Here is a 23,229-nt window from a genome sequence, read left to right as displayed (position 1 = left end):
TGATTCTAATGTGACGGTATGTGGAAAAACTGCTGTTGCGCTGCATTTAAAACCTTGTTTTGCGGGTAAAATCCTGTTATCTGTACCTGTGGGCTTTTATCTGTGCCTCAGTCAACTCTCACCCCCCCGGCCTTCCCCCGCTGCCTCAGTGCAGGCCAACCGAATGACCTCATGCTGCAGTATCTATGAGCAGGAAGCCCAAATTAGGCTCCCAGGTTGATAGTTCTTCCATCTGCTCGTGCAGAAAATAGATCCAATCTGGGATGAGATTGGCTGTAATGAAACGAAAGATTAGGTTTGTGAGTTTTGTCCAAGCTTCTTTTGAAATCTATTTTAATGAATAAATCCATTCTTGAAGCTGTGCCATGCCCGCTTGCCTGTGAAGGATCAGTGTGCAGATTGCTTTAACATTCTCATTATCCTCTTTGCTATTTGTGTTGGCAGGTTAGAAGCCCAATATGGGAGGCAGCATGGCACCGCGTTTTGAAAAGCAATGCCCAACTATTACTACTTTTACTTGGGCTTTGATGAGAATGTCTTGCCCAGGATGTTGAAAAACGCAGACGTTCCCCTGAACAAAGTTAAAAACGTAACTCTCTGTAATTAAAGGAATCAGAGGGAGATGTGCGGAGGCCTCAGTCTAATTTATGTCGTCTTACAATAAGCATTTGTTTGATGATTATGATTATGATGACACAAGCAGCCGCTGAATTTAGAGAGCTCTATCCTCTGAGAAATCACAGCAGTTTGATTTTTATCTGCACAATTATAGATAGCAAAGGCCCGACAAATAATTGCCTGGATTTTTTTTTTCCTCCCCCCCCTCTCTCTCCTGTTCCTGCATTGTTGCACAAAACAATCCACCTTGAGTTGAACGGAGAGAGATGAATGTTCCTAAAAATGTCTTTTTCTGATATCAAGCAAGCAGCAGGGTTTCCTTTCCCCTCTCGTGCTCTTGAATTGATTAGTACTTTGGTTGAGGGCATATTCAACATGTCTGCCCCCTGCAAGGCTCCTCTACCCTGTTGATGACTGGCTCATACATGTGCTTCCTTTTGCTCCCTCGCTCCTCAGGAAGCTCCTGTGGGGAGCCGAAGCTTTGATTGACTGGCGGCTGAGTCTGCGGGACGCCTCTATTATTATCATCTCCACCTCGGCGGAGGGGCGGAGGCTGCGTGTCCAGGGGGTCTGGCCGACAGCCCCTGCTTTGTGTGCCCAATAGTCAATTAGAGGCAGCACACTGCCGGAGACGAGTGGGATGCAGGGTTAATTGCAGAGGACCAAACAGCTGGCTCTATCAGGGCCCATTGTGTTTGCGGCAGTTGTCACGGCAATTGAGGCATGGCTGTAATCGCTGACTAATCAGCCCTGTGCCAGATGACACCTCCATTAGCACAAGGCAGGTATTGTTCAGGAGACGAAGCTGCCTCTGGTCTCCTCTGGCCTCCCCCTGCTAGCCCATCTTTTTTTTTTATAGTGCTAGCCAACAGTTGATGGGACACCATGTTGCAGATCCTGATCCTCTCTGCTAAGAGGTAAACAATAGCAACAGGTCAAGGGTTCCTTCATGGGACAATGCTGTTCAGTTTTTCCTCGGTGGACATGTCAAACTTTTTTGCACTTGAAGGGACCCAATTGTAAAGGCTTATATTTGATGCACGAATGACAGTTTTGCAGCCATCTCCAACATCCAGATTTTACACATTTATAAACTTCTGCTACCGCCATAAACCTTTAAAATCTTTAAAAATGTTTTTTTTTTTCATCTTTTCATCATGACTGGTTGCTAATTGTTTATATTAAGGTTTCAAAGCTATCTTTTGCGTCTTGTATTGTACTGTATATCAGTGATTAACATGGTTATCAGGTTTAGCATTACACAGCGTTAGCAGCAGTCTCTGCTTTTATTCCCTGTGGAGAATGTTGATCAAACTCTTGGGTTTCCTTAACCGATAGCACAAAACAGAGCAAATTGTTTTAATGTGTTCACCCTTTTTTTAATCTGCTTGCAGATATTTTTGTAGCTACTTGATTGAACCACATAGTTCACTACTCAGTGCTAACTAGCTTGAAGTCCTCTTCGTGACGTAACAACTTCCACACTAGCAGGTGTTGTTAGGTATGATGTGTTCATCCATCCATCCGTTATCTTACCAGCTTATCCCGAATGGCGAGGTACAGAAACAGACAGGACAAATAATCATGCACGCACACACCCACGATTAACCTGGACTGTGGGAGGAAACAGGAGATAGTGGGACACAACCCACGCATGCACAGGGAGAACATGCAAACCCCACGGAGAAAGACCACGGGTTGGGAATTGAATCTTGGACCTTCTTACTGCAAGGCAACAGTGCTGCCAACTGCGCCACTGTGCAGCAGCCCATGGTGTGTTCAGTCATTGAAAAAAGATTTTTGAGCTTCTGAGTGGAAACTAATCTGAAAATCCCAGCCACACGCTGATTTCACTTTGCACCTCTTCAAGGGTTACACGATATTAAGAAATAATTTGACTGTGATATTTTTTGTTTAAAAATGCGTTGATGAGAGTGGTTGTGATTAATGCCAGTTTATTCTCTTTGACCTTTAGCAGCTTTGGGCACAGCCATCTGTGTCAGCTCTGGGCATGCATGTCAGTGAAACTCCACCCAACAGGCTGAATATCTTATTGGCAGCCAGATGGCAAATTTATAACAATTGGAAGCTAATTGCCAAGCGTAACGCCTTTCCATACAGTTACTTGCAGCATTAGCATTGCATATGGTATACTAGTGATGATACTTTGTTTTGTTTTTTTCAAACTTATGCTTTTGCTGTTAATTATTGATTTTTAAATCATTAATTACAGTGTTGCAAAGTGGAAAGTGTCTATTAGAGTCAGTGTCAACATGTATAAAAACACTAAAACCAAACTCTGCAACCTGAACTTTGCGTAGATTTTATGTTGTATGAAGACATTCAAATAATGGTATGGCAAGAGACACAGGACACATGTAGAGCGTTCAAAAAGCAGCATCGTAGCAGTTTCTCATTCACCGGCGACGGGCAACTTCAGAGGAAAATGGCTCCCAGTGTGTGTCGTGCAAATTAAACAAAACCTGACCCTCTTCTCTTTTTTTTTTTAGCTTTCTGATCATCTCTGCTCCTGATTTCTGCCCCGACCTCATCACAGACTGCTCTGCTGCTTTGTTTGGCCAAAGTTAATGTGTATTACACGCTCGCTCTTCTGTGAAAACTTAATTGCAGTTCAGCCGTATGGGTCCTCTCCCTTCATCTAAACAAGCACTCTTCCCCCATGCTCACCATGGACGTGGTCAGAGGAGGGGGGGATCAAAGCGTGCAGTAAAGAAGGGATACATGCCTGCAGGAGTGAGTGGGAAAACCCTGAAGGCTTTTTGATGTTTTAGAGCATTTCCTCCGCTAATAAGGAGAAACTTCTTCAAGCAGCTCATGATTTTTAAATACTTGGAACACTAATAAATGGTAGCAAGGGTGTTTCAGGCAGTTCAGTTTTACTCCTGCTTATTCGTTTAAACCTCTAATTAAAATGCAAAGCATTCTTGGGTTCCTGGATTTGCTGCCCCGCTCTCGTACAGCCTGTGACTCCCCCACCCCTCGCATCACCTTACTCCCTCCTCTTATAGTCCTCCTTTATGCCTCTGCGTCTTGTGATCAACACAATTTGACCTCTCACTTGGAAGAAGCGCACCAAATTTAATGGATTTTTTACAGTCTAATCTAACCAGTTCGTCTCTTTATTGCCGTTTTGTACCCGGTGGACCTCATCTTTACCAGGCTAACCTCCTCCACTCACCTCCTCTGCCTCCTCCACCCTCGCACCGAGAAAATTAGTTCATCAGAATTCAAAATGTACCGCTGGCTAATTAAAGGAGTGTTAATTGAGTGTTCAGAATTGGGTAGCCCCTTCACCGAATGCACACGGATGCGTGGACACACACACACGCACACACACACACACACAGGCACACAGCACGCAATCGCAGCGACAGTGCCGGGTACACCAAGGACGTCGCGCTTGGGGAGTTTCATGCCAATCAAAAAAAAAAAAGACGAAAGAGAGAAAGGAGAGTGCCCATCCTCCAAATAAAATGGGATTTCTAGATCATATCGTGGCCTACTGCGGCTCAGTCCGGCTCCGCATTATCCAATCGCTGCTCCGCTATCTGTGTCTGACCGCTGGAGAGTGTAACGCTGCACAGATAGCCTCTCCCTCTGCCTCTCTCACCGTGTGCATTGTGCTAATGAGGGGTGGCATTTAGAGATGTGCTGCTCTGACACATGGGCATTGTGTGCCAGGCACTGGGTGATTAAGGACGAAGGTCAACCCATTAATTGCCTCCCTGCCATCTCCGCTCCCTGGCGCGTGATCTCCAAGAACTAATGCATGTGTTTGCCTGAGCTTTTATCTAATCTCCAATGCAGTTCAATCATACGCTTGGCTTGTTTACATTTCTTTCATGTGAAACTTTTCCCCCTCCCACCCCCCCCCCTCACTTATTGCAGGAGCAGCTCGAGCCCAGGTTTTCCCATTAATTTACTGTAAGCTTTTTCATGTGCTTGTGAGCGCACATAGCCTCCTGCTCTAAGGAAGGGAAAAGCATATTCTTCCATCCTCAGGGGAAATAATTAATCCTTACAAGGCTGTCGCATGTTGAAATGAAGCGAGTGTGAAGCATTTAGCCCAGGAGGCATTGCAGGCTGTCGCCCGCACAGGCACCTGTTGTTGTCCCTGCCCTACATTTCATGAGAGAGCGCTGAGCAGAGGATAACAACATGCTCCACTGATGGCAAATGAGACACACAAATGCAGATGCGGATCTTTGTGTACATGTGTGTCTGTGTCTATACCCCCTTTTTCTCTCTCTCTCTCTCTCTCTCTCTCTCTCTCTCTCCCTCTCTCGTAGTTTTTATGCATTATATCTGCATGCACTGCCACGGCGGAGAGTGTGCACAGGTGCAGGAAACCCCCTTACCTTATGAGAAGCTGAGGGCTCACATAAACGCTGGCTGCCTCAGAGGGTGTTTATCAGGCAGCACCATCTGTATGCTGCAGCTCAGTGCTATGATCTACTGCCTAAACCAATAAGTCACAGAGTGGCTGCCTAAGAAGAGACTCTCTCCTTTAACCTCCGTGTCTTCACTTATAGACTTAAAGCTCTGGAGGAGAGAGATGTGGAGGCTCTGCACATCAAACACAGGGTCTATAACAGCCTGTGCATGAGAGTGAAATATGCTTTGGTTTGTGGCCATACTTACTGTAATCAACTTTGCTATAAAATTTTCTCCGTGGAACTTTTTTTTTTTTTTTTTTCAAGAGGAAGCGGGAATCAGAAGCATCCAGATGCTCATTTGCCTCCTCCTCCTCCTCTCCTTGCTTTATGCTTGTGGGTTCTAATAACCGGAAGCCTTTGTGGAGCTGAGATGGGTTTTGTAGGCCTGAAAGGCCTCTAATCCCTGTGGCCTGTGAAGTGTGAAGCCCTTTGATGCCAGGTTGGTGTGCCAAAGGCTCTGCCTATTGACAAACAAGGGCCAAGCTGGGAAAAGACGAAGCGAAGAGGGGCTGTCTCCTCTCGCTCAGAAGAAACACAGGCTCAGGCATGAAAAATATAGAGCTCAGTGAGTGAGAAGGAATAGAATTAGCTACCCTTTAATGAATTTCCTGGCTTTTTTAGAGTTTTTTTTTTGTTTTTTTTTTGCCTCATGTGGCAGTAATTAGGTGAAATGATGGGCATATTGCAGCTGGGGGCTTGCAGGGGCGGCAGGGCACGGGCCCTTGATATGCCTGAAAGCCAAATATCTTTCCTCATTTAGACCATGTGATGATCAAAGATGTTTTTTTTTTCTCTTGCCCTCGTGTAAAGAAGATCAGAAAAAAATGCTGCCTTTCCATTTGCATGCGGACCCGCAATATGCTTTGAAATGAGCATGTTTTTCTCTCTCTCTCTCTCTCTCTCTTCTGAGCAAATGAAATAAGTCTTCTGTCAGTTTCCTCTGCAAGTCAGAACATCAAAGCAAATGACACTGCTGTCACAGGGGGAAGCAGGGCTGCGCCTCACTGAGGTTGGTTAGACCTCAGATTGGTGGGTCTGGCACGCTCATACCAGCCCATTAGGATGTCATCCTCAATCTGATTAAAGTTTATTTACTGTTGCTGGTGCGCTTTCACAGATCTGAAGGTTTAGCCTGGTTAAGCTATTACGGTGTATGAACCAATCAATTCAGTTTAGTTGTATTACAGGGCGCCAATTCACAGTGAATGCCATCTCAAGAGACTTTACACAGCAAACGGATTCAGATTATTCACAAAAATCAGATGAACGCAACCAAAAAGATCTCAGTTCAGTTCATTTTCATACATTCCAGTTTGATTCTGCTTATATCCCAGATCAGCTGATTTCATTGATAAGTCACTGATTCTGCAGCAATCTACCCACCTTAGCTGGGCCTGGTGGGCGACAGTGGAAAAGAACAACGCCTTTGTTCAGATAATAAAAAAAAAAAATCAAAATCTTGTAATACATTTGACAAAGGAATGAATGTTTAGCATAAAGCTGATTATAAAATTACTTTTATCGTGAATTTTATTGGCCACTCTTGCTGTATAATTTTATCAAATGATATTTACTCTTGGTGCATAAGGGAGCATTATCATAGGTCCTCCCTCCCAGCAGCTGCTAGGCTGAATAACCATCAATGCTCCCAGCAAACTCAAATTCAATAAGTGTTCATATCCCTGACGGGTTTTGTACAGTTTTTCTCGTTTCAAATAACATTCCTGCTGTCATTTACACGTCCCTGTAGTTGTGGATTTTGAGAAAAGAAAGAATTGAAAACCTTCCAAAATCATAAACTGTAGGTCTACTCATGTCTCTTAGCTTGACATGCCAGGAATCTTGAAAAAAAAAAAACTGTGTTTTGGTCGGGAGATCTCTCTGAGACAAGCAATTGTTGGTTCTGGCGTAGGAACTCAGCCCATCAGCAATATGCACTTCCAAATGTGTCTTGAACCCTTTTGCTGCATTTAAATACAACCAGTGGTTTGTTTTTCTCTTAGACCTGGGGGAAAGCAGTTTGTGTTGGTTAAAGGTCAAATCTGATGTGTTTGTGTGTGAAGTTCAGAGTGCATGTTTTGATTTTAATAAAAGTACTTCTGATGAACCCACCGGACCAGTCTGTCCATAAATTTAGTTTAGATATTCACAGTCTTGTCCATCAGCATTCAGCCTAATTTATTATTATTGTTTATGATATGGATCTTGTAGATTTAATCATTTTCACAGTTGGAGTCCCAAAGGGTTGTTGAAATGAACTCCCCATGATATCTGGAATGGGAGCAAAGAAATGAGAATTGTGACTACTTGGCTGTGGAGTTTCTTTAAAGTGGTTTTGCTATTGGAAAGGAAATGGACTGCGTCCCAGTTACAGACGCCTCAGGTAGCCGGGACGTTTGCTTGCTGTTGTTATGGTGGTTAATTTTTGAGCATTTTTTTTTTTTTTTTTTGCATCAAAATGTCATTTTTGAAGAGGTTGCAAGTCATTTGTGGCAGCTGATATATTGTTTGTAAATTGAGTCCTTTTCCCAACCCCCCACGCTTTTTGTTATACTGAGCTAAGTAGCCATGAAATTGCCTGAATAATGTCATTTAAATCCAATCTCACTGCAGCCCCTCACCTCCATGCCCAGCCCCTAGACAATGACACATGGTGGGCTTTTTAGAAATTGCATTTTTCCTGTTTGCTACCTCATCGTACTGTGGCCAAGTACTGGTCCGCTGACCAAGGACTGCTGTCAGTCGACTCTGAGCCTTCGGTGCTGGATTGAATTTGAGAATTTGCTCAAACAGAGCAGAGCATTTACATATAGATTTAAAGCGAATCTCCTAAAGGTGGTATATATATTCGGCTTCTCTCTGTTTCATATTTTAAAGCTAATCTCAGATGCATGTTAAAATCAATTTTATGCGAGTCTGTGCTCGTAATTGAAATAATACATTTTCCTCCCGCAGGAGTCTTTTTGGAAGGTGCAGTCGTGAAAAGAAATAGAGCGTCCGATGACAGCATTATTGTGTTGTCTCATACGTTTAGGCATATTTAATATCAATTTCAGCAATGCTGAGAAATTGAAGAAAAAATGTTTAATGTTTTCTGAAAATTGTCATTTCTGGTAAGGAAGAAACTAGGACATCCTGACATTTATTCCTATTCAGATGGTTGGAATTACACAGGTTTATCACATCAGGTCCACGTAATGAAAACATGACTACGTTTTATGAAAGTGTATCCCTATAAAATCACAAAGCAACTGCACAAGTTTGACTTCCCTAGGAGGTTTTCTCTTAAAAATGACACATAATGTCCAGACTAAGGTTTGCACGAGAGAACAGAGACAGAGGCGAGCGCTGTTCCTGTCCTTTGGACAGATGAGTGTAAATCTAAAATATTTGGAGGTCACATTAGAGGACATATTTGAACAGAACAATTCCATGTATGACCATGCATGAAAACTACATGGTCCTTGAAACGAAAATCATGTGTAAAAAAAAAGTTAAGCCTTAAGCGCAGCTGGAACCTGATCATGACAATGACATACAAGAAGCTTCACAAAAAGTCCTGAACCAGGTTATGAACCAGATCTTTAAGATGACTAGAAATGAGCTCCTTTTTTTCCTTTCACAGCTGAAAAAAAGAGCTCAATGTTCCTCAGACCGATGTCAAAAACAGACAGATTGCCATAAGCAGGTTTCCACAATTAATCTAAGTTAGGACACACTTTTTGATTGAGACATTTTGTTTAAAGAGTAGGATAAAGTCATTTTGGATGCTTACATACAACTGAATCCCTTTATTTTCTATCAATAAATAAAAACAGAATCAGGCATCCATCTGTAAACTGTGTTTTGAAGGAACTGAACTGTAACATGGTGTCTTTTTCAACAAGGCGGTCTCTGTCTATTTTAAAAATTCAATTTACCTACTTCTGTGAAAAAAAAAAATCATCACTTGATCATTTATTATTGGGCTATATTTTGCCAGATTCTCTTTAACCAAGCTTGCAAGTCCCAGTTGACCTTTAATTGGTTCTTTGTGGGGGTCTCTCTCTCCCCAGTTCTGCTGGACTGAATGAATAAGAAAACTCAGTTGCCAAGGGTAAGACCCAGTAAGTGATTCCACTTATAAATCTAAAATGTGCCACTTCAATTAAACAAGCTTTTATTCCCTCCCCTTTCCTCCCTTCGTGCCTGGTACCAAGGCTAACCCAATTCAGCGCTGAAGAGAGTCCAAATTAATTCCACAATGCACTGATTTAACAGCGCCTAAGGTAGCGGGCTCTGACAGAATGAGTTTTTAAAAAGATTCATTTGTCTAGGGATGTACATCCACATCAGGATGTGAAAATGAGATGGAAAGAAAGCTCTGAGCGGAGGAGCGCGCTGATAAATGCCAGTCCTCATCTGCTGCTTTCTAACCGTGTTTGGGTTCGACTCAAGTGTATCTGCTTAATAAAATTCTCGAGAGGGTGGTCTTAAAATTTATAAAACATGCCGAGCCTGAAAAACTTTGCAGCCCATTTGTTGCTTGTGCACCTTTGTTTTATAGGTCTGTAATTAACATAATATGAGGCCTCACGGCTCGCAAATTTCTCTTTTATATGATTCCAACTATGATATGGGCTGCAATGAGCCTCTCGCTGTATCATAGTCTGAGTAGAAATGCTATCACATACATTTTTCAAACAAACATCTGCAATATGATCTAACGTTTTTATTAAAAACAGAAACAAATTTTCCAACTGCGGCAAAAAATTTTCAAGGAAATGTGCTTATGGTGCAAAATATTTTTGCTATTTATGCAGCATATGCAAGCATAACAAGCTGATATTAGCAGTGTAATCAGTCAGACTAACTCTTCAGATGAATAAGCAATACCTACCAATGCACAAAAGCGATATATTGGCTATTGATTGGGTTGTCATCATATCATTATTTTCATTGACTCAGTAGAAGTGCCTGTGTGCCTCACAGGAATTTGGGGCTATGAAATCTCCCAACGTTCCAAAATAAATCTCACCTCAGCATTTTTCTGCATTTGTCCCTTTGAGATCTTCATGTGTTCATCCTTTTTTTCCTGTTTTGTCTTTCAGGTGACCTGGTGGTACCTTCACCTTCCTCACGGTACCCTACAGCAGCAGAACTCGATGCTTATGCTCAGAAGACGGCAAACAGCCCACTGTCCATCAAGATTTTCCCCACCAACATCAGGGTTCCCCAGCACAAGCACCTTAACCGGACTGTGAACGGATATGATACCACAGGGCAGCGCTACAGCCCTTACCCCCATCTCCACACAGGAGGGTACCAGGGTCTCCTTGCCATCGTCAAGTCCTCATCGTCGTCGTCATCCACCTTTGGTCACTCCAAAGGCGTTCTCAAGAACTCAGAAGGCAGACGGACTAAGCTCTCTCCAGCTCACATAGCTGTGGCGCCGTATCCACCCCCTAATAGTAGCACTTTAGCCAGCAGTCATGGCCAAATGGTATACCACTCTGGGCCCTCAAAGCCTCCAGAAGGCTCTGGACATTCAGTACCCCCAAATGTCACTGTGGCTGGCTCTGTAATTCCTGTAACCGGGGGCCGAGGCCTGTCCCTGCCTGCACAGTCTAATCTCCCCTCCATTCAGAGTATCATCTATCAGATCAACCAACATTGCCAGGCTCAGGCCCTGCAGCAGGTGTGTCAGGGGGCTTCCACTGCACCAACAAATTCCAGCCCCTCCAAGCAGGTCACAGCAGTCATGGGGGTCGGTTCGAGCTCCTCGGGGGGAGGCTATGTCGTCGGGATGGGTCCCCAGGCTAACATGGTGTACACGGGATCAGGGCTGCCAGCGCAAAGTGCAGAAGTAATGAAGAGCGGCGTATACGCGGAGGGTATGGACTACATCCTGTGGCAGAAACAACAGCAGCAACAACACCAACAGCAGCAACAACAACAACAGGCTGTCCTCCGCATGTACAGCGGAGGCAGCGGAGGAGGGGGCGCCATCAGCAAGTCCCCCGAAACCTGCATTCCAGGTGGGGGAATCATGGCGGCCCAGGTGTCCTCCTCCTCCTCCTCCAGGCCTTACCACCTGACGGCGAGTGCCAGCGGCGGGGGCGGGCTTGACAAAGTCAGCTCTTCCCCTTTGAACTGTGTGGGCATGCACGGGAATTTCTCAGTGGGTCAGTACTTTGCACCGCCGTGGAACAGCGTGCTGGTGACGCCCGACAGTGACTGCTACAACCCCCAGGAGCTGCTGGGCACCTCCACGGGAGGCCCGGCGACGGGCCACAGAGAAATGGGCTATCCTCACCACCATCACCACTACCACCATCACCACCACCACCCCGCCGTTGACAGCGGCGGGGGTCTGTGCTGCAGCCTGCCCAGCAAGAGCCTGTGCAACACTTCAGTGCTGAGCAGCAGCCTGCAGTCTCTGGAGTATCTGATCAACGACATCCACCCGCCCTGCATCAAGGAGCAGATGCTCGGCAAAGGCTACGAGACTGTGTCGGTGCCGCGGCTGTTGGACCACCAGCATGCACACATCCGCCTTCCTGTTTACAGATAGAACGGACGGGTGGGAGAGAGAAGAGGAGGAAATTAATCAAGAGTTGTGAATTTATGAAGAAAAATCAAGACAGAGATGTTACGGGACTGTTGCGAGTGCCACTGCTTTAACGACCGCGGCGTCTTAGAGAAGAGCAGTGGCTGCGCTGTGTAACCGTAGATTTCCTGGTTTCAAAGCAGGCTGTGGGGGATCCCTAACACAAAAGGTAGTAGTTACTGCCAGCGGGATGGAAAAGGGATTCCAAGATTCTCCTGATGTTCCATTGTGTGGTTTGCCAATAGGATTTTTGGATTAATAATAATTTTTTTTTTTTTTTTGCTTTGTTGTTTTATCTTCTTAAACTGTTTTTTTGATGAGAATCATAGCTTGACATGAAGTGCATACGCCACTTGTATCTCCTCTCCAAATACTAAGGATGAAGCTACTGTGTAGGTTGTCACTGAAATGGTCTTAAAGGGCCAGCGCTTAGGGCTGCTTTTAAAACCCAAAAGTCAGTAACAGTACATGCGTACAGAAATGTGCTGGGAAAAAAAAAAAAACAGAGGATTACTAGCAGTTCTAGGGTGTTCTTATAAAAAGGATCACAAGGTTGAATCTAAAAGGGTAGTACAATATTAGTTATTGTTGCTGTTATAATTGATAAATTAATTGCACTGCTTGAATTTTGTTAACTTTGAAGTTTGGAATTGGGTAGTTTGGATATGATATATTTAAGAAACTTGAAAAACTTGAACCTATTTTTTGTTGTTTGATATATTTGTAGGTATATTATATGTATTGGCTGCTACAAGGAAAAGTGTCTCAACTGTTTTTTTTTTTTATCTTATTCTATTGTTTTCCTTTTTTCGTCACTATGATTTAAAATTTCCTCGTTAAGCTGACGTGCAGTCTCTTATGTTCTCTTATGTTCTCTTATGTGAGGCAGAGTTGCTGCTTTTGGTTCTGTAAGAACCTGAACGGAGAGCTCTTTTTTTTTTTTTTTTTTTTCCTAACCAACACTGGAACCGACAGTAAATTTCAAAAATACTTATTTAAAAGAAAAAAAAATGTTGCAAAAAATACGAAAAACAAAAAGAAATGTTACAGTGAAGAATGTGACTGGGAGGGAACAGAGATAACCTTATGTGTACGGCAGCTTGTAAAGGTGACGTTTGACATTTTCGCTTTTTCTTTTTTCACCGTTCGACCCCAAATCTCAGAGGTTTTTATTTTGATTCATGTGTCAGATCAACACAGAGTTGTGCCTAATTGGGAACTGGTTTTACTTTTTTTTATTACAAAAAAAATACACTTATCCTGTCCAGGTAGAAGAAAAACATACCCATATGATGAAGCTGCCACCACAGGAGCATGTTTACTGTGTCCCGTACGCAGCTTCTGGCAAACTGCACATGAGATTTATTTTGACTTTGGAATATTGTTTTATAATCTAAATTTCCCATCTCTCATTCTTTGACCTATCTGCTATATTCTTGGTCTTCATGTTTGTGTTCAAATGTTCCCGAAAAAACAAACAAACTTATTAATTAGATCTTGAGCAGATGGCATACAATGAAATGGAATTAAACACAAGAGGCTAAAAAAATATTTCATCTTTTTCTTTCCACGTCACAATCATGCACTACTTTGTGTTGGTCTATCACACAAAATCTCAATAAAACGCTCTGAAATTTGTGTTTGCAACATGAAAAACGGCTTTAATGTTAAAGGGGGATACCTTTCCGAGGCGCTGTATGTTGAAGCGTGTGTGCGTCGGAGTGCATGTGTGTTTGTTTGTACCTTCTTAGTTTGTGTTCTTCAAAATCCTCAGACTTTTTTATTTTATTTTATCGTGTGATCCACCAGACTTTTCCGGCGAGACTGACCGACTGATTCAGCAGTCCCATAAACATTATGACGAACATTATGACTGAGTTATGTACAGGAGATAACTTGCTCCTTTTTATTGGAGGCTTTAGATTTTCTGTGCAGGTGGAGTCATTTGACTCCTTTATTGCTGCACTTACAGCAGCTGTGAAAACAAATTAGATTGTGCTTTTGGGGTACTTTACTGTTGCAAACGAGTACAAAACAAAAACAATCATGCCCTGTCTCTTTTCTTTGTTACCCATTTCAGCTGCGGGCGAGGCGGTGGGGGGTGCAGTTGGCCCAGGCCAGTCTTAACTTTGATGATTCAGAGCAGTGAAATATCCATTGTGACTGTGAGATTTCCTCGAATGTACTGCACTTAAAATTACCACAATATTTTGTTGCCTTGTGGGACCCCGAGCGGGTGAGAAAAATTGTATCAGCGCAGCGGCTCTCTGGTCTTAAATTAGCATTTCTTTTGTCAGTCAAATTTCAGCGGCAAATTGAATTTATTAACTGGACAGAACGAGAGAACGGGGAGCTTTTGTTGTGGAGAAATACTGGCATCGGTCTAGATTTATGAAGTGCAATTATAATGACTGTATTAACATTTTTTTTTTTCTCTGAGCTTACACCAAAAGAAAAATGTAAACTACAGTTTTCAATACATTCCCAATGTACCACATCCCTAATCTTTATCTCTGGTTTCTTTGTTTTGATTTGTTCTAAGGTGTAAAATAAATTCCTTTAAGAATATATTCAGAAGCCATACCTTGGCTATGAAGTCTGTGATTATTTTTCTTTACATTTGCTCTCTGGAGGCCAGTGGGATCCTGGGCCTTTGTTTTAATAGATCTACCAGAGCCGTAATGTAATCTGACGTGTGATTCCTTATTGATTAGAACCTTGTATTTGTGATTGATTTTCTAAATGTTTGAACTTTGGCCATCCCGAGAGAAAAGGAGAAACAGTGCTGCCAGATAAAGTTTTTTTTCCTTAAATAAAAGCTGTTGTATGGATTATGGAAGAAAACAGGGGAGACTAAAAAGTGTAATAGGAACTTAATATCCTTTTATTGTTACTTTTTGCAACAACAAAAAAAAAGAAAACTATCCAAACTCTCATGCGTACATGTCGAACTACGGCTGATTTAGTTTTTTGATGGCTGACAGATATTTCAGACTTGAAGAATAAAAGCCTCTTGGCTTAAATTTACATAGTAAAACCTCAACATTGCAGAGATGCATTATGTTTCAGCAGCCAAATTCTTGAGCCACAGTCTGATTCCAGCATATTTTCTGCGTGGTAGAAGTATTTTGACAGATTTACAGATACGTCCCATCCCCAAATCCCTTCCGTTTGACTTCTGCATCCAAGCATTAAACCCTGTCACATGATGTTGCAGTGGAAAAAGGGAGATGTTTTAAGGCAGTGGAGTTTCTAGCGTCTGCGTCTCTCCCATCCCCCTCCACCAGTGGAGATCTGAGGCACCAGGCCTCCTCAGCTAACGGAAACATTAGGTGACATCTTGGCTACTGGACATTGCCATTCGAGATTGTTAATCCAAAAAAGTCGACCGAAATCAAACCCGTCGCAAGGGATTTCAGAAGAGAGACACAGATTGAATCATTGACTCAGATCTTTCCACATTACAACCACAAGCATTTGGGAGTTTTGCGCAATAGACACGAATTAGTGCGCAGTTGTGAAGAGAAAAGAAGAGGTTTGATTTCAACGTTTGTGAAATGTTGCGTATTCTCATTCATACCAGCCGAGTCAACGCCGTGTGGAGACTGAGACTGTCCATGCTTTACACAGGGCCTCTGTGAATTCAAATCTTGCTGCATATTCCCAAATTGACGTTGGTCTGAACGTTGACTGGGCCACTGAAGTCCTTCGAATATACCCACTTGCGTTAGCTGTGTGTTTAGGATTGTTGTCATGCAGGAATGTGAACCGCGATCTCTAAACATTTGCCGTCTCTAACAGACCTTGTCGTGTCTTTATCCATCTCCCCCCCCCAACTCTGCAAAGCTTCCCTGAAGAAATGCATCCCCACAGCATGATGCTGCTGCCACCATGTTTCACCCTGGGGATGGTGTGTCCAGGGTGATGTGCGGTGTTGGTATTTAGCAACCATGTGTGCATGAGGACAAACAGCTGAAATCCTCCCACATATCTATAGTAAGCATTGGATTTTACTTAGAGGTGTCAAAGTAAAAGGAACTAAATACAAAATACACACCACACTTTTGAGAATTGTATTTAAAAGATAAACATGCAGCAGTTTTCTTCCACTTATCCACTGCTTTGTGCTTCTTTATCATCTAAAAGACGTTGGGGTTTGTGTTGTAGCGGGACTAAAAGGTGAAAAGTTCAAAGGCTCTGGCAAAACATAACAAAAATGGCTGCACAAATGAGAGTTTTAAATCATTTTTATGCAACCCAGGCTGGTCCAGCATCCCACCCCCCTCAATCACCTCTTCTTGAAGCACAGGCTCCCAACTGTCTGTCCCTCTGCTCCTTCACACACATTAATGAGCCCCTGTTGAAGGCACGCATCTTGGCCCTGCAACTCTGCTCCACTCCTCTGTTCCTCATTCGGACAATGGACGCTCAGCTCATATTAGGATAATAGAATTAAATTTCAAATAGATTTGTGCCTGGGCTGATCCAGCCACGGCTCACTCAGCTGCAGAGGCAGAGTGGCATATGGCAGGTCATTATCTAAAGCCCACCCTTCCTCCACCTCCCCTCCACCCCCCCACCCAATCCAGGGCCAACAGGGTTCAGCGGCGCTTAAACAAACCGAAGGTTAGGACTGGCTGTCTGGCTGGCGTCGGAGGGGAGGACAGCAGGGTCTGAGTGGTGGCGGTGGTGGTTGGGAGGGAGGCGGGCGGGTGGTGTTGCTATATCACAGACGCCACAGCATCTCTGAGGGCCTGAGTGCCGCACCATGGCGCCCAGGCTTGTTTTAAAAGCCGGGCTGCGATTGATGGAGGGGGATTTGTTTTCTGTTGGATTATACATGCTCGCTCCCTGCTTGACTGAGGGGGCCCTGTGCAATCTGACAGTGAAAAGAAGGAATGGATAAAAGGAAAAAAGGAAGGATGCGGGTAATTTTTGACTCAGAAAAGCCTCAAAGCGTTTGGTAATCAGGATAATTGACATGTTCCTTCAAATCTTTGACTGGAGACTTAATGTGTCTCGGTTTTCTGCAGAGAAATCCTCTATTTTCACTAACCAGAGAAACATTTCAACTCATCTTGTTCCGCGAGTGATTAATCACAGCAACGCCGCCTTCTGATCGAGGACATTTAAATCTATAACTTATCTCTGAGGCTACAGCCCGCTATTGACTGCTAACACGTTTTCAAGGGCAATGAGAGGCTCATGGAGGATGGTTGGAGGGCAAAGTGTAGGAAAAGTGACTTATGCTGGCTGTAAAAATCCCTTAGTAAATCCCAATAAGTCCATTAAGACCTTTGCCCTGTGTAAAGGTTTATAGTCGCATATTATGCACCTTAAATACTGCTGAGAAGCAAAGGGGGAAGCAGGCTCAGCTCTTTTGCTCTCAGAGCGAGGGCGGGGAGGCAGTGGAGGAGGGGGGAAAAAAAGGCAGCTGCTTGCCCTGTGGAGTCCTGGCGACGCTTCTCTACCCTCCACACGGCGGGTGTGGTGAGGGTCCACTCCAGTCATGTCCCTCCTCTTGTCTTCGATCCTCCTTCGGATCTGAGATTGGACGAATTTATGACACCAGTCCTCTCTGATTCCCCCACACCTGGCAGAAAAACACTTCCATCAATAATTCACACGGTCCTGGAGAGAATTGCACCTCTAAACCACCAGCTACAGCTGTGTTGCACTATGTGTCTTTGAAGATGTGTTGTTTTATCCTCACAAACCTCTGAGGTTAAAAATGTGAAGGCATGGGCTTGTTAGTGGCACCAAGGTTTGCAGAAGCTGCAGTGATGTTCCTATAGTTTTGCTTTACTGACAGCAGAGAAAGTGACATTTTTTTTCTCAGGCTCAATGGAGAAAACCCTGCCCCTCCCACACGTGTTGCTGCGCATTGTCTGTCATCTGGCTGAAGGAGGGTTTTACACTTTTCCTTGCTTAAGAAAAAAAAAATAGGCTCTTAGGAAATTTTTCTTTCCAAAAACGAAATGAAACACGCTCTACCCATCACTCTTTGTAATTTGGCGCTGACCGTAAACTACAAATGCTAAGATCCGCTTGTAAACTACAGACTCGCTACACAAGCAGCTGAGTATCGATGTGTCAGGCGTGAGCCAATCGCCTCCAAGAGACGAATCTTCAGCTGCTTCTTCTCAGCTCTCCTGAGAGTCCATGCAGGCAGGACTTTTCTTTGATCAGTGCAAGCGGCGTCTTTCTGTCTGACGATGAAGACAGCAAATCTAAATTCCTAAATTTAAAAATCAGGTAACGAGTAAAACTGCTCAGATGCCTGTGAATCTTTGCTCTGATGTTAATTTTAAGGTCTCACTAAATTGTTAAACAATAGTAAAAAGAAAATAATGATAAGAAGATTTATATAAAAGCACTGATTTAAAAATGTGTATCACAAGCTATTTAGAGTTAAAAAAAAAAAAAAACTAGGTCAAAAAGGCAATTTGATGATATTCTGCACGTTAAGCACTTAAAAAAAAAACGCAGAATTTTTATTTATGTTTAGGGATCTGCATCAAAGTGCAATAATTCAATGATAAAAATATCATACCTGTTATAATCAACCAGTACTGGATGACATAATGTCATGCATTCTTTTTTTTTTTTTTAATATTTGTGTTTTTATTGTGCGCATCATGGTAATGTCTCTTATAAGTTAGAGTCTGCTACGACGAGCCATTGTTTGGACAGATGTGAGCACTGCAGATGTTAAATATAATTTCTATAAACTGTGCCACGAGGCAAAAAACCCGAAAAAAAAAAAAAACTTAACACACAAAGCTGAATCTTTTCCCCTAAAGCCACCACTTCACAGCAGGGTGTTCCCGGAGCTTACGCCCGTTTTATTCCTGTGTATGTTTAAATGAAAAAGCTTATGACCTCCACATATTCATCTGGTCTGCACAGACGGTCTATTACTGAATCCAATCTAAACGCAAAAGTCTGAGGATTTTGCTTTTTTCTCTCTCTCTTCTTCTTCTCTCTCTCTTTTTGGATTCTTTTTGCGGCTTGTGAGGCAGTTTCTGTGTCTTCGTCTTTTTTTTCCCCAGATGATCTCAAGTGCACCAACGCTGCCAAAGTACGAGGGTGCCGCAACCTTGAGAAAATAATATATATGGAAATGGGAAATCTATAAAGCATCTCTCTTATTGTTTTCCCTGCAGTACTGTGTTTTTTAAAAAAAATGGTTTTGTCTCCTCAGGATGAAAAAAAAAATGTAAAGAGTTCAATGCTTCTTTCTTCTTTTCAAACAATAATGATATACGAGTCTTAGATTTCGAAAAAGAAGTCTGAATATAAAAAGAAAAGCTGTAAAATCCTTTAGTCGCGGGGGTTTTCAGCTTTTGAATGTGCCTACAGCCAAGCATCGCAGTGACGGCTTACCCTCTCCAGATCTGCAACCATCATCTTCAATTTGCTGAAACTGCCACAGTCACTCCTCCATCTCAACCATCACAGGAGACATTTTCCCTGCTCCCTGCTTTTTGTCAATCTCAGGACTGGAGTTTCTTTACTTTAATGTAGATTGGCTGTTTTTCATTTGACCTTTCCTCTCTTATGTACAATGTTTGACATAAGGAAATAAAGCAGATGACTTCTACGTCCGTCTCCTTTCTGTCTTTTATTCGCAGGGCCGAAGCGTCTGATAAATGAAGGTAAGCATATTAGTCTGAGGATTGCCTCTGCACTTTGCCGCCATATGCCCGCCTCGACAATCTTGTTGTTCACTTGACCTCCTTCACCTTTACAGCGGTAACAACCTCACCTCAGGGAAACACAGGCAGAAAAACGAGGGACAGAAATGGTTTTATTTTCTGGGTTGTGCTTTGGAGACAGCTCTTCAGCAGTGGAAAAAGGAAGTTGGGTTACTAAGAATGCAATTTACATACGTGGGCAAAAAGAGGCGAGTACTCCAGAAACAACAGGTGCACTATCCCATTTTTCAAAGCTGATGCAGCAGCAATGGGAGCTCAAACTGCAGCTTGCTGTTGTTCTAGATATTTGTGCAACACAAAGTTTTGCAAAAGGAATTCATACGCCTTGAACTGTTTTCACATTTTATCACATGACGACCACAAACTTCAGCGGGATCCAACACAAAGCAGTTCATAACGGTGAAGAGGGGGGAAAAGGAGGCAACGTTTATAAATTATTATAAAAATCTACATTAATAAAAATGGGAAAATTGTGGCTTCCAGATGTGTTCTGTACAATGAGAGTTAATACCTTTTTAAACCACTTCTTGCTGTGGTTTATGCTTTGATTAAACCGTTCTATTACAGCTCTGGCTCAGTGTTTACGGTCATTGTCCTGCTGGCAGATGAACATCAAGCCCTGTTCTCAAGCCTTTTGCAGCCTCTAACAGCTTTACTTCCAGACATGATCTTTATGTCGCTCCATTCATCTCCCCAACAACTCCTGTTTTCCTGCCCCTGTTCAAGAAAAGCATCCCTGTTTGCCGTGTCCCAAACTGCAAACGAGCTTTTACTTTTTAGCCGGGGTTGCACCGACTTAGTGTTAAAGCAACTGGCAACACTGGATTTTATTTAGGGTAACAGAGTAAAGAAGTGGCAGAATGCTTACAGAAATGTTCAGTTTTTTGTTTTTTAATTCTTCTGTTTTACTGTTGTACGCTACTTTCTTTCAGTTTATCACATAAAGTCTCGTTGATATAATGAAATAAAAAAAAACATGTTTGCTTGATATTTAAATTAAATACATGACAGCCTTTTATCTATTTTTGTAATCGTATACCTAATCTCCGTGCTTAACAGCACAGATATCCTCAAGAACTCAGCACAGACCCTTCCTTTTCTCTCTCCTAGTCTCTCTGCCCACCGAAAACACCAGATAATCCCCAGACTGATGAGGCAGCCGCCTCCACCAGAGCATGCGGCGGCACTGGGAGACACAGCGCGCTGATTTCACACACACTTGCTCACACAGAAAAAGAGCTCCGTGGAGCAGAAATGCTCCTCTTATTAGCAAAACTCATTCACCTGCATGCCACATTGAGTCCTTGGCAATTTCACAATAAATCACAAGAGACGCCCACCGAGGCCGTGGCGGAGCCGAGCTGCAGCTCCGCCACGGCCGTGCCCTCGTCTGTCGGTTTAGACACTCTGAATCATTTCGGGTTCACTGGCCTCATTTCATCTCGTATGGACTGAAAGGTCATCTCACACGCCACCTGACCAATATGTCTCTGGCTCTTCATCTCCCAGTGCTTCCCAGTGATTGCTCATTCTATTTAGAAATGTCACTCTTCTTGGCAGAAATATTTTGTCGGGAAGAATTAAAGAAGAAAGTCAGGAAAAAGGGGCGGCATCGTTTGTTTTTTTCTGCAGAGACAAGATGTCGTTTTTAATACACATACGGCGTCCTGAAAGAGATTAACACCACCTAAGACGTTCAACATCTACATATTATGTATTTTTTTTATGTGATAGACCAAAGCAAAGTTCAGCCAGGAAACTCATTCCAATTTTTTTAATGCATATTTATGAGCCAATTTGTTATCATTTTGAGTTTGTCGTCCAGGATCCATTTTCTTTACTCCGTGGAGATGCTGTTCAACAAGTTATGGAGTAGTGAGTGCATCTTTGCCCTCTGAATATGTATGATGCGTGTCAGGAACTGAGGAGAGGGTCTCTGACCTTGAGGCCTAAGCGGGGTGCTAAGGTTTTTATAGGGGCTGAAGAGAACCAGGCAGAAGCTGCCAGCAGAAAAAGCAGCATGCAGGAAGGAAGCATTATTTCATTAGACCGGCCAAATTATTAACAGATACTTTTCAGCATGTAAAAAAAAAGATTATGGGTAAAGCAGCAGCGCAGACAGGTTGACTGTCTGAGCAACAGCTCCAAAAAGCTCTGCTCTCATTTGTGCACTCCACAAACCTGGCATTTATGAAAGAGTGGCAAGACTGTTGAAAAGCACAAGACGTCCTGTTTGCGATTTGACACAAACTACTGTATACTGTATAAGGTAAAACAGCAAAATGTAGAAGAAGGTGCTCTGGTCAGATGAGACCAAATCTGAAAAGTTTAGCCTATAAAACAGTGGATGGTAGAAAACTAAGACCCTCAACCCACCATCCCCACCTTGATAGTGGCAGCATTATGCTATGTGAAAGCTTTTCTTAAAGAGGGACAGGAAGCTGGTTGTTAATGGGAACATGGATGGGCCTAAATACAGGGAGGGGGTGGGGGGAAACCTGCTGGAGGCTGTAAAACACTGGAAACTGGACCAGCAGCACAACAACTCTAAAATACAGTGAACTGGTTTGGACTCAAGTCTAGACCTAATTCCAACTGAGAGTCTGCTGTAAGACTTTACTTGACGTTCACAGGCTCTCCTTCCAGTTTGACCACGCTTAGCTGTTTTGCAAAGAATGAGACAATGTTTCTGTTTCAGTAGCTGCACAAATCTGACAGACTCGCTGATGAAATTACTGTGAAAGGTGGGTCTACAGAGTATTGACTCAGACAAACACTTTGCCTTCCACTTCACAACCATGCATTCTTTTTGTTTGTCTCCTTAAAGCGTCTCCAATGTAAGGTTTGTGGTTGTAGTGTGACAAAATGTGAAAGTTCAAGATGCCTCAATTCTTTTCCTGGGCACTATAAGTTGGTTTAAATGATTGTTCACAGTGAACGGTATGATGTTTCTGCTGTTTCAGAAGATGTGAGTCTGAAGTGTCGCTTAGTCAAAGAAAAAGGGGGGGATTTAGCATAAGTACAGTCTTGTGTCCTCATTAGATCAGTCAGCCTAAACATCTTAAAGCCTAACTGGCTGAACAATAGCTGAACAATTTGTCCTTCCAAAACCTAAGCTAGTTAGTCACCATCAGACCTCCTGGCTGAGGGAATAAACTTTCCCTTCTGTGCGGTTACCAAACAAGGGCCGTTACAACACCGTCCCGTCTGGCTGTCACTTGGTTCGTTGAGACACTTTTGTGGCAGCCAGCAGACGCCTGCTGCAAGCAGACGAGCCATTTTGTTAACAGCTCACACTTCCTGTGCAAGCGTGTGGTTCCAGAGTTGCTGACAGTGACACTTGCAGGACCGAGCCCTGCCCTACTTAACGGGGTGAAGGGAGGAGGGCAGGCCAAGTTGTCAGCAGTGCTAGGTGCTCACTGCTTAGATAAACCTGCAGGATTAGTGGCCCAGTTAAAGTTGGGGCAAAGAGGATTAGCCTCTTCTCGGAGGTGGTGAGAGATTCCCTGTGTCCTTCAGCGCTGCTGGCCTGAGACGCAGATGGGAGAGAGGAGGAGGAGGATGTGAGATGACGGATGAGGCCTTCGCCATCATGAGTGTGAAAATCTTCAGAGGAGGAGGAAAAACAAGGTGAAAGGGAAAAAGGAATGAAAACGCTTTTTAGCGGCTTGCAGCTCTGTTAGGAAAGAAGGAAGATCGCTGAGGACACCTGAGGTCGTCTGGAGAAAATATTCCAAAGAAGCAGCATCCTCTGCACACTGACCTTTCAATATTTGCAGCTGAAGATTACATTTATAATATCTGGGTCCAAAAACAGCACAGCAGACAAAACACACACGCACACACA

General features: G+C 43.3%; 1 protein-coding gene across 2 annotated transcripts in view; it reads left to right on the top strand.

Annotated features, from left to right (window-relative positions):
- The window catches only part of fam222aa (family with sequence similarity 222 member Aa), a 70,094-nt gene extending 50,827 nt beyond the window's left edge, over positions 1-19,267 (top strand). For both annotated transcript variants that reach the window (XM_014988093.2, XM_088008886.1), the window contains one exon: positions 10,166-19,267. In XM_014988093.2, the coding sequence (XP_014843579.1) occupies positions 10,166-11,628 (1,463 nt within the window). In that variant the 3' untranslated portion in view covers positions 11,629-19,267. The remainder of the gene's footprint in view (positions 1-10,165) is intronic.
- Positions 19,268-23,229: the final 3,962 nt, after the last annotated feature.

This window comes from Poecilia mexicana, unplaced genomic scaffold (genome assembly GCF_051168715.1).
Source record: "Poecilia mexicana isolate PSO_F unplaced genomic scaffold, ASM5116871v1 scaffold_9, whole genome shotgun sequence".
Classification (NCBI taxonomy): domain Eukaryota; kingdom Metazoa; phylum Chordata; class Actinopteri; order Cyprinodontiformes; family Poeciliidae; genus Poecilia; species Poecilia mexicana.
This window is presented reverse-complemented; position numbering and strand designations above follow the sequence as displayed.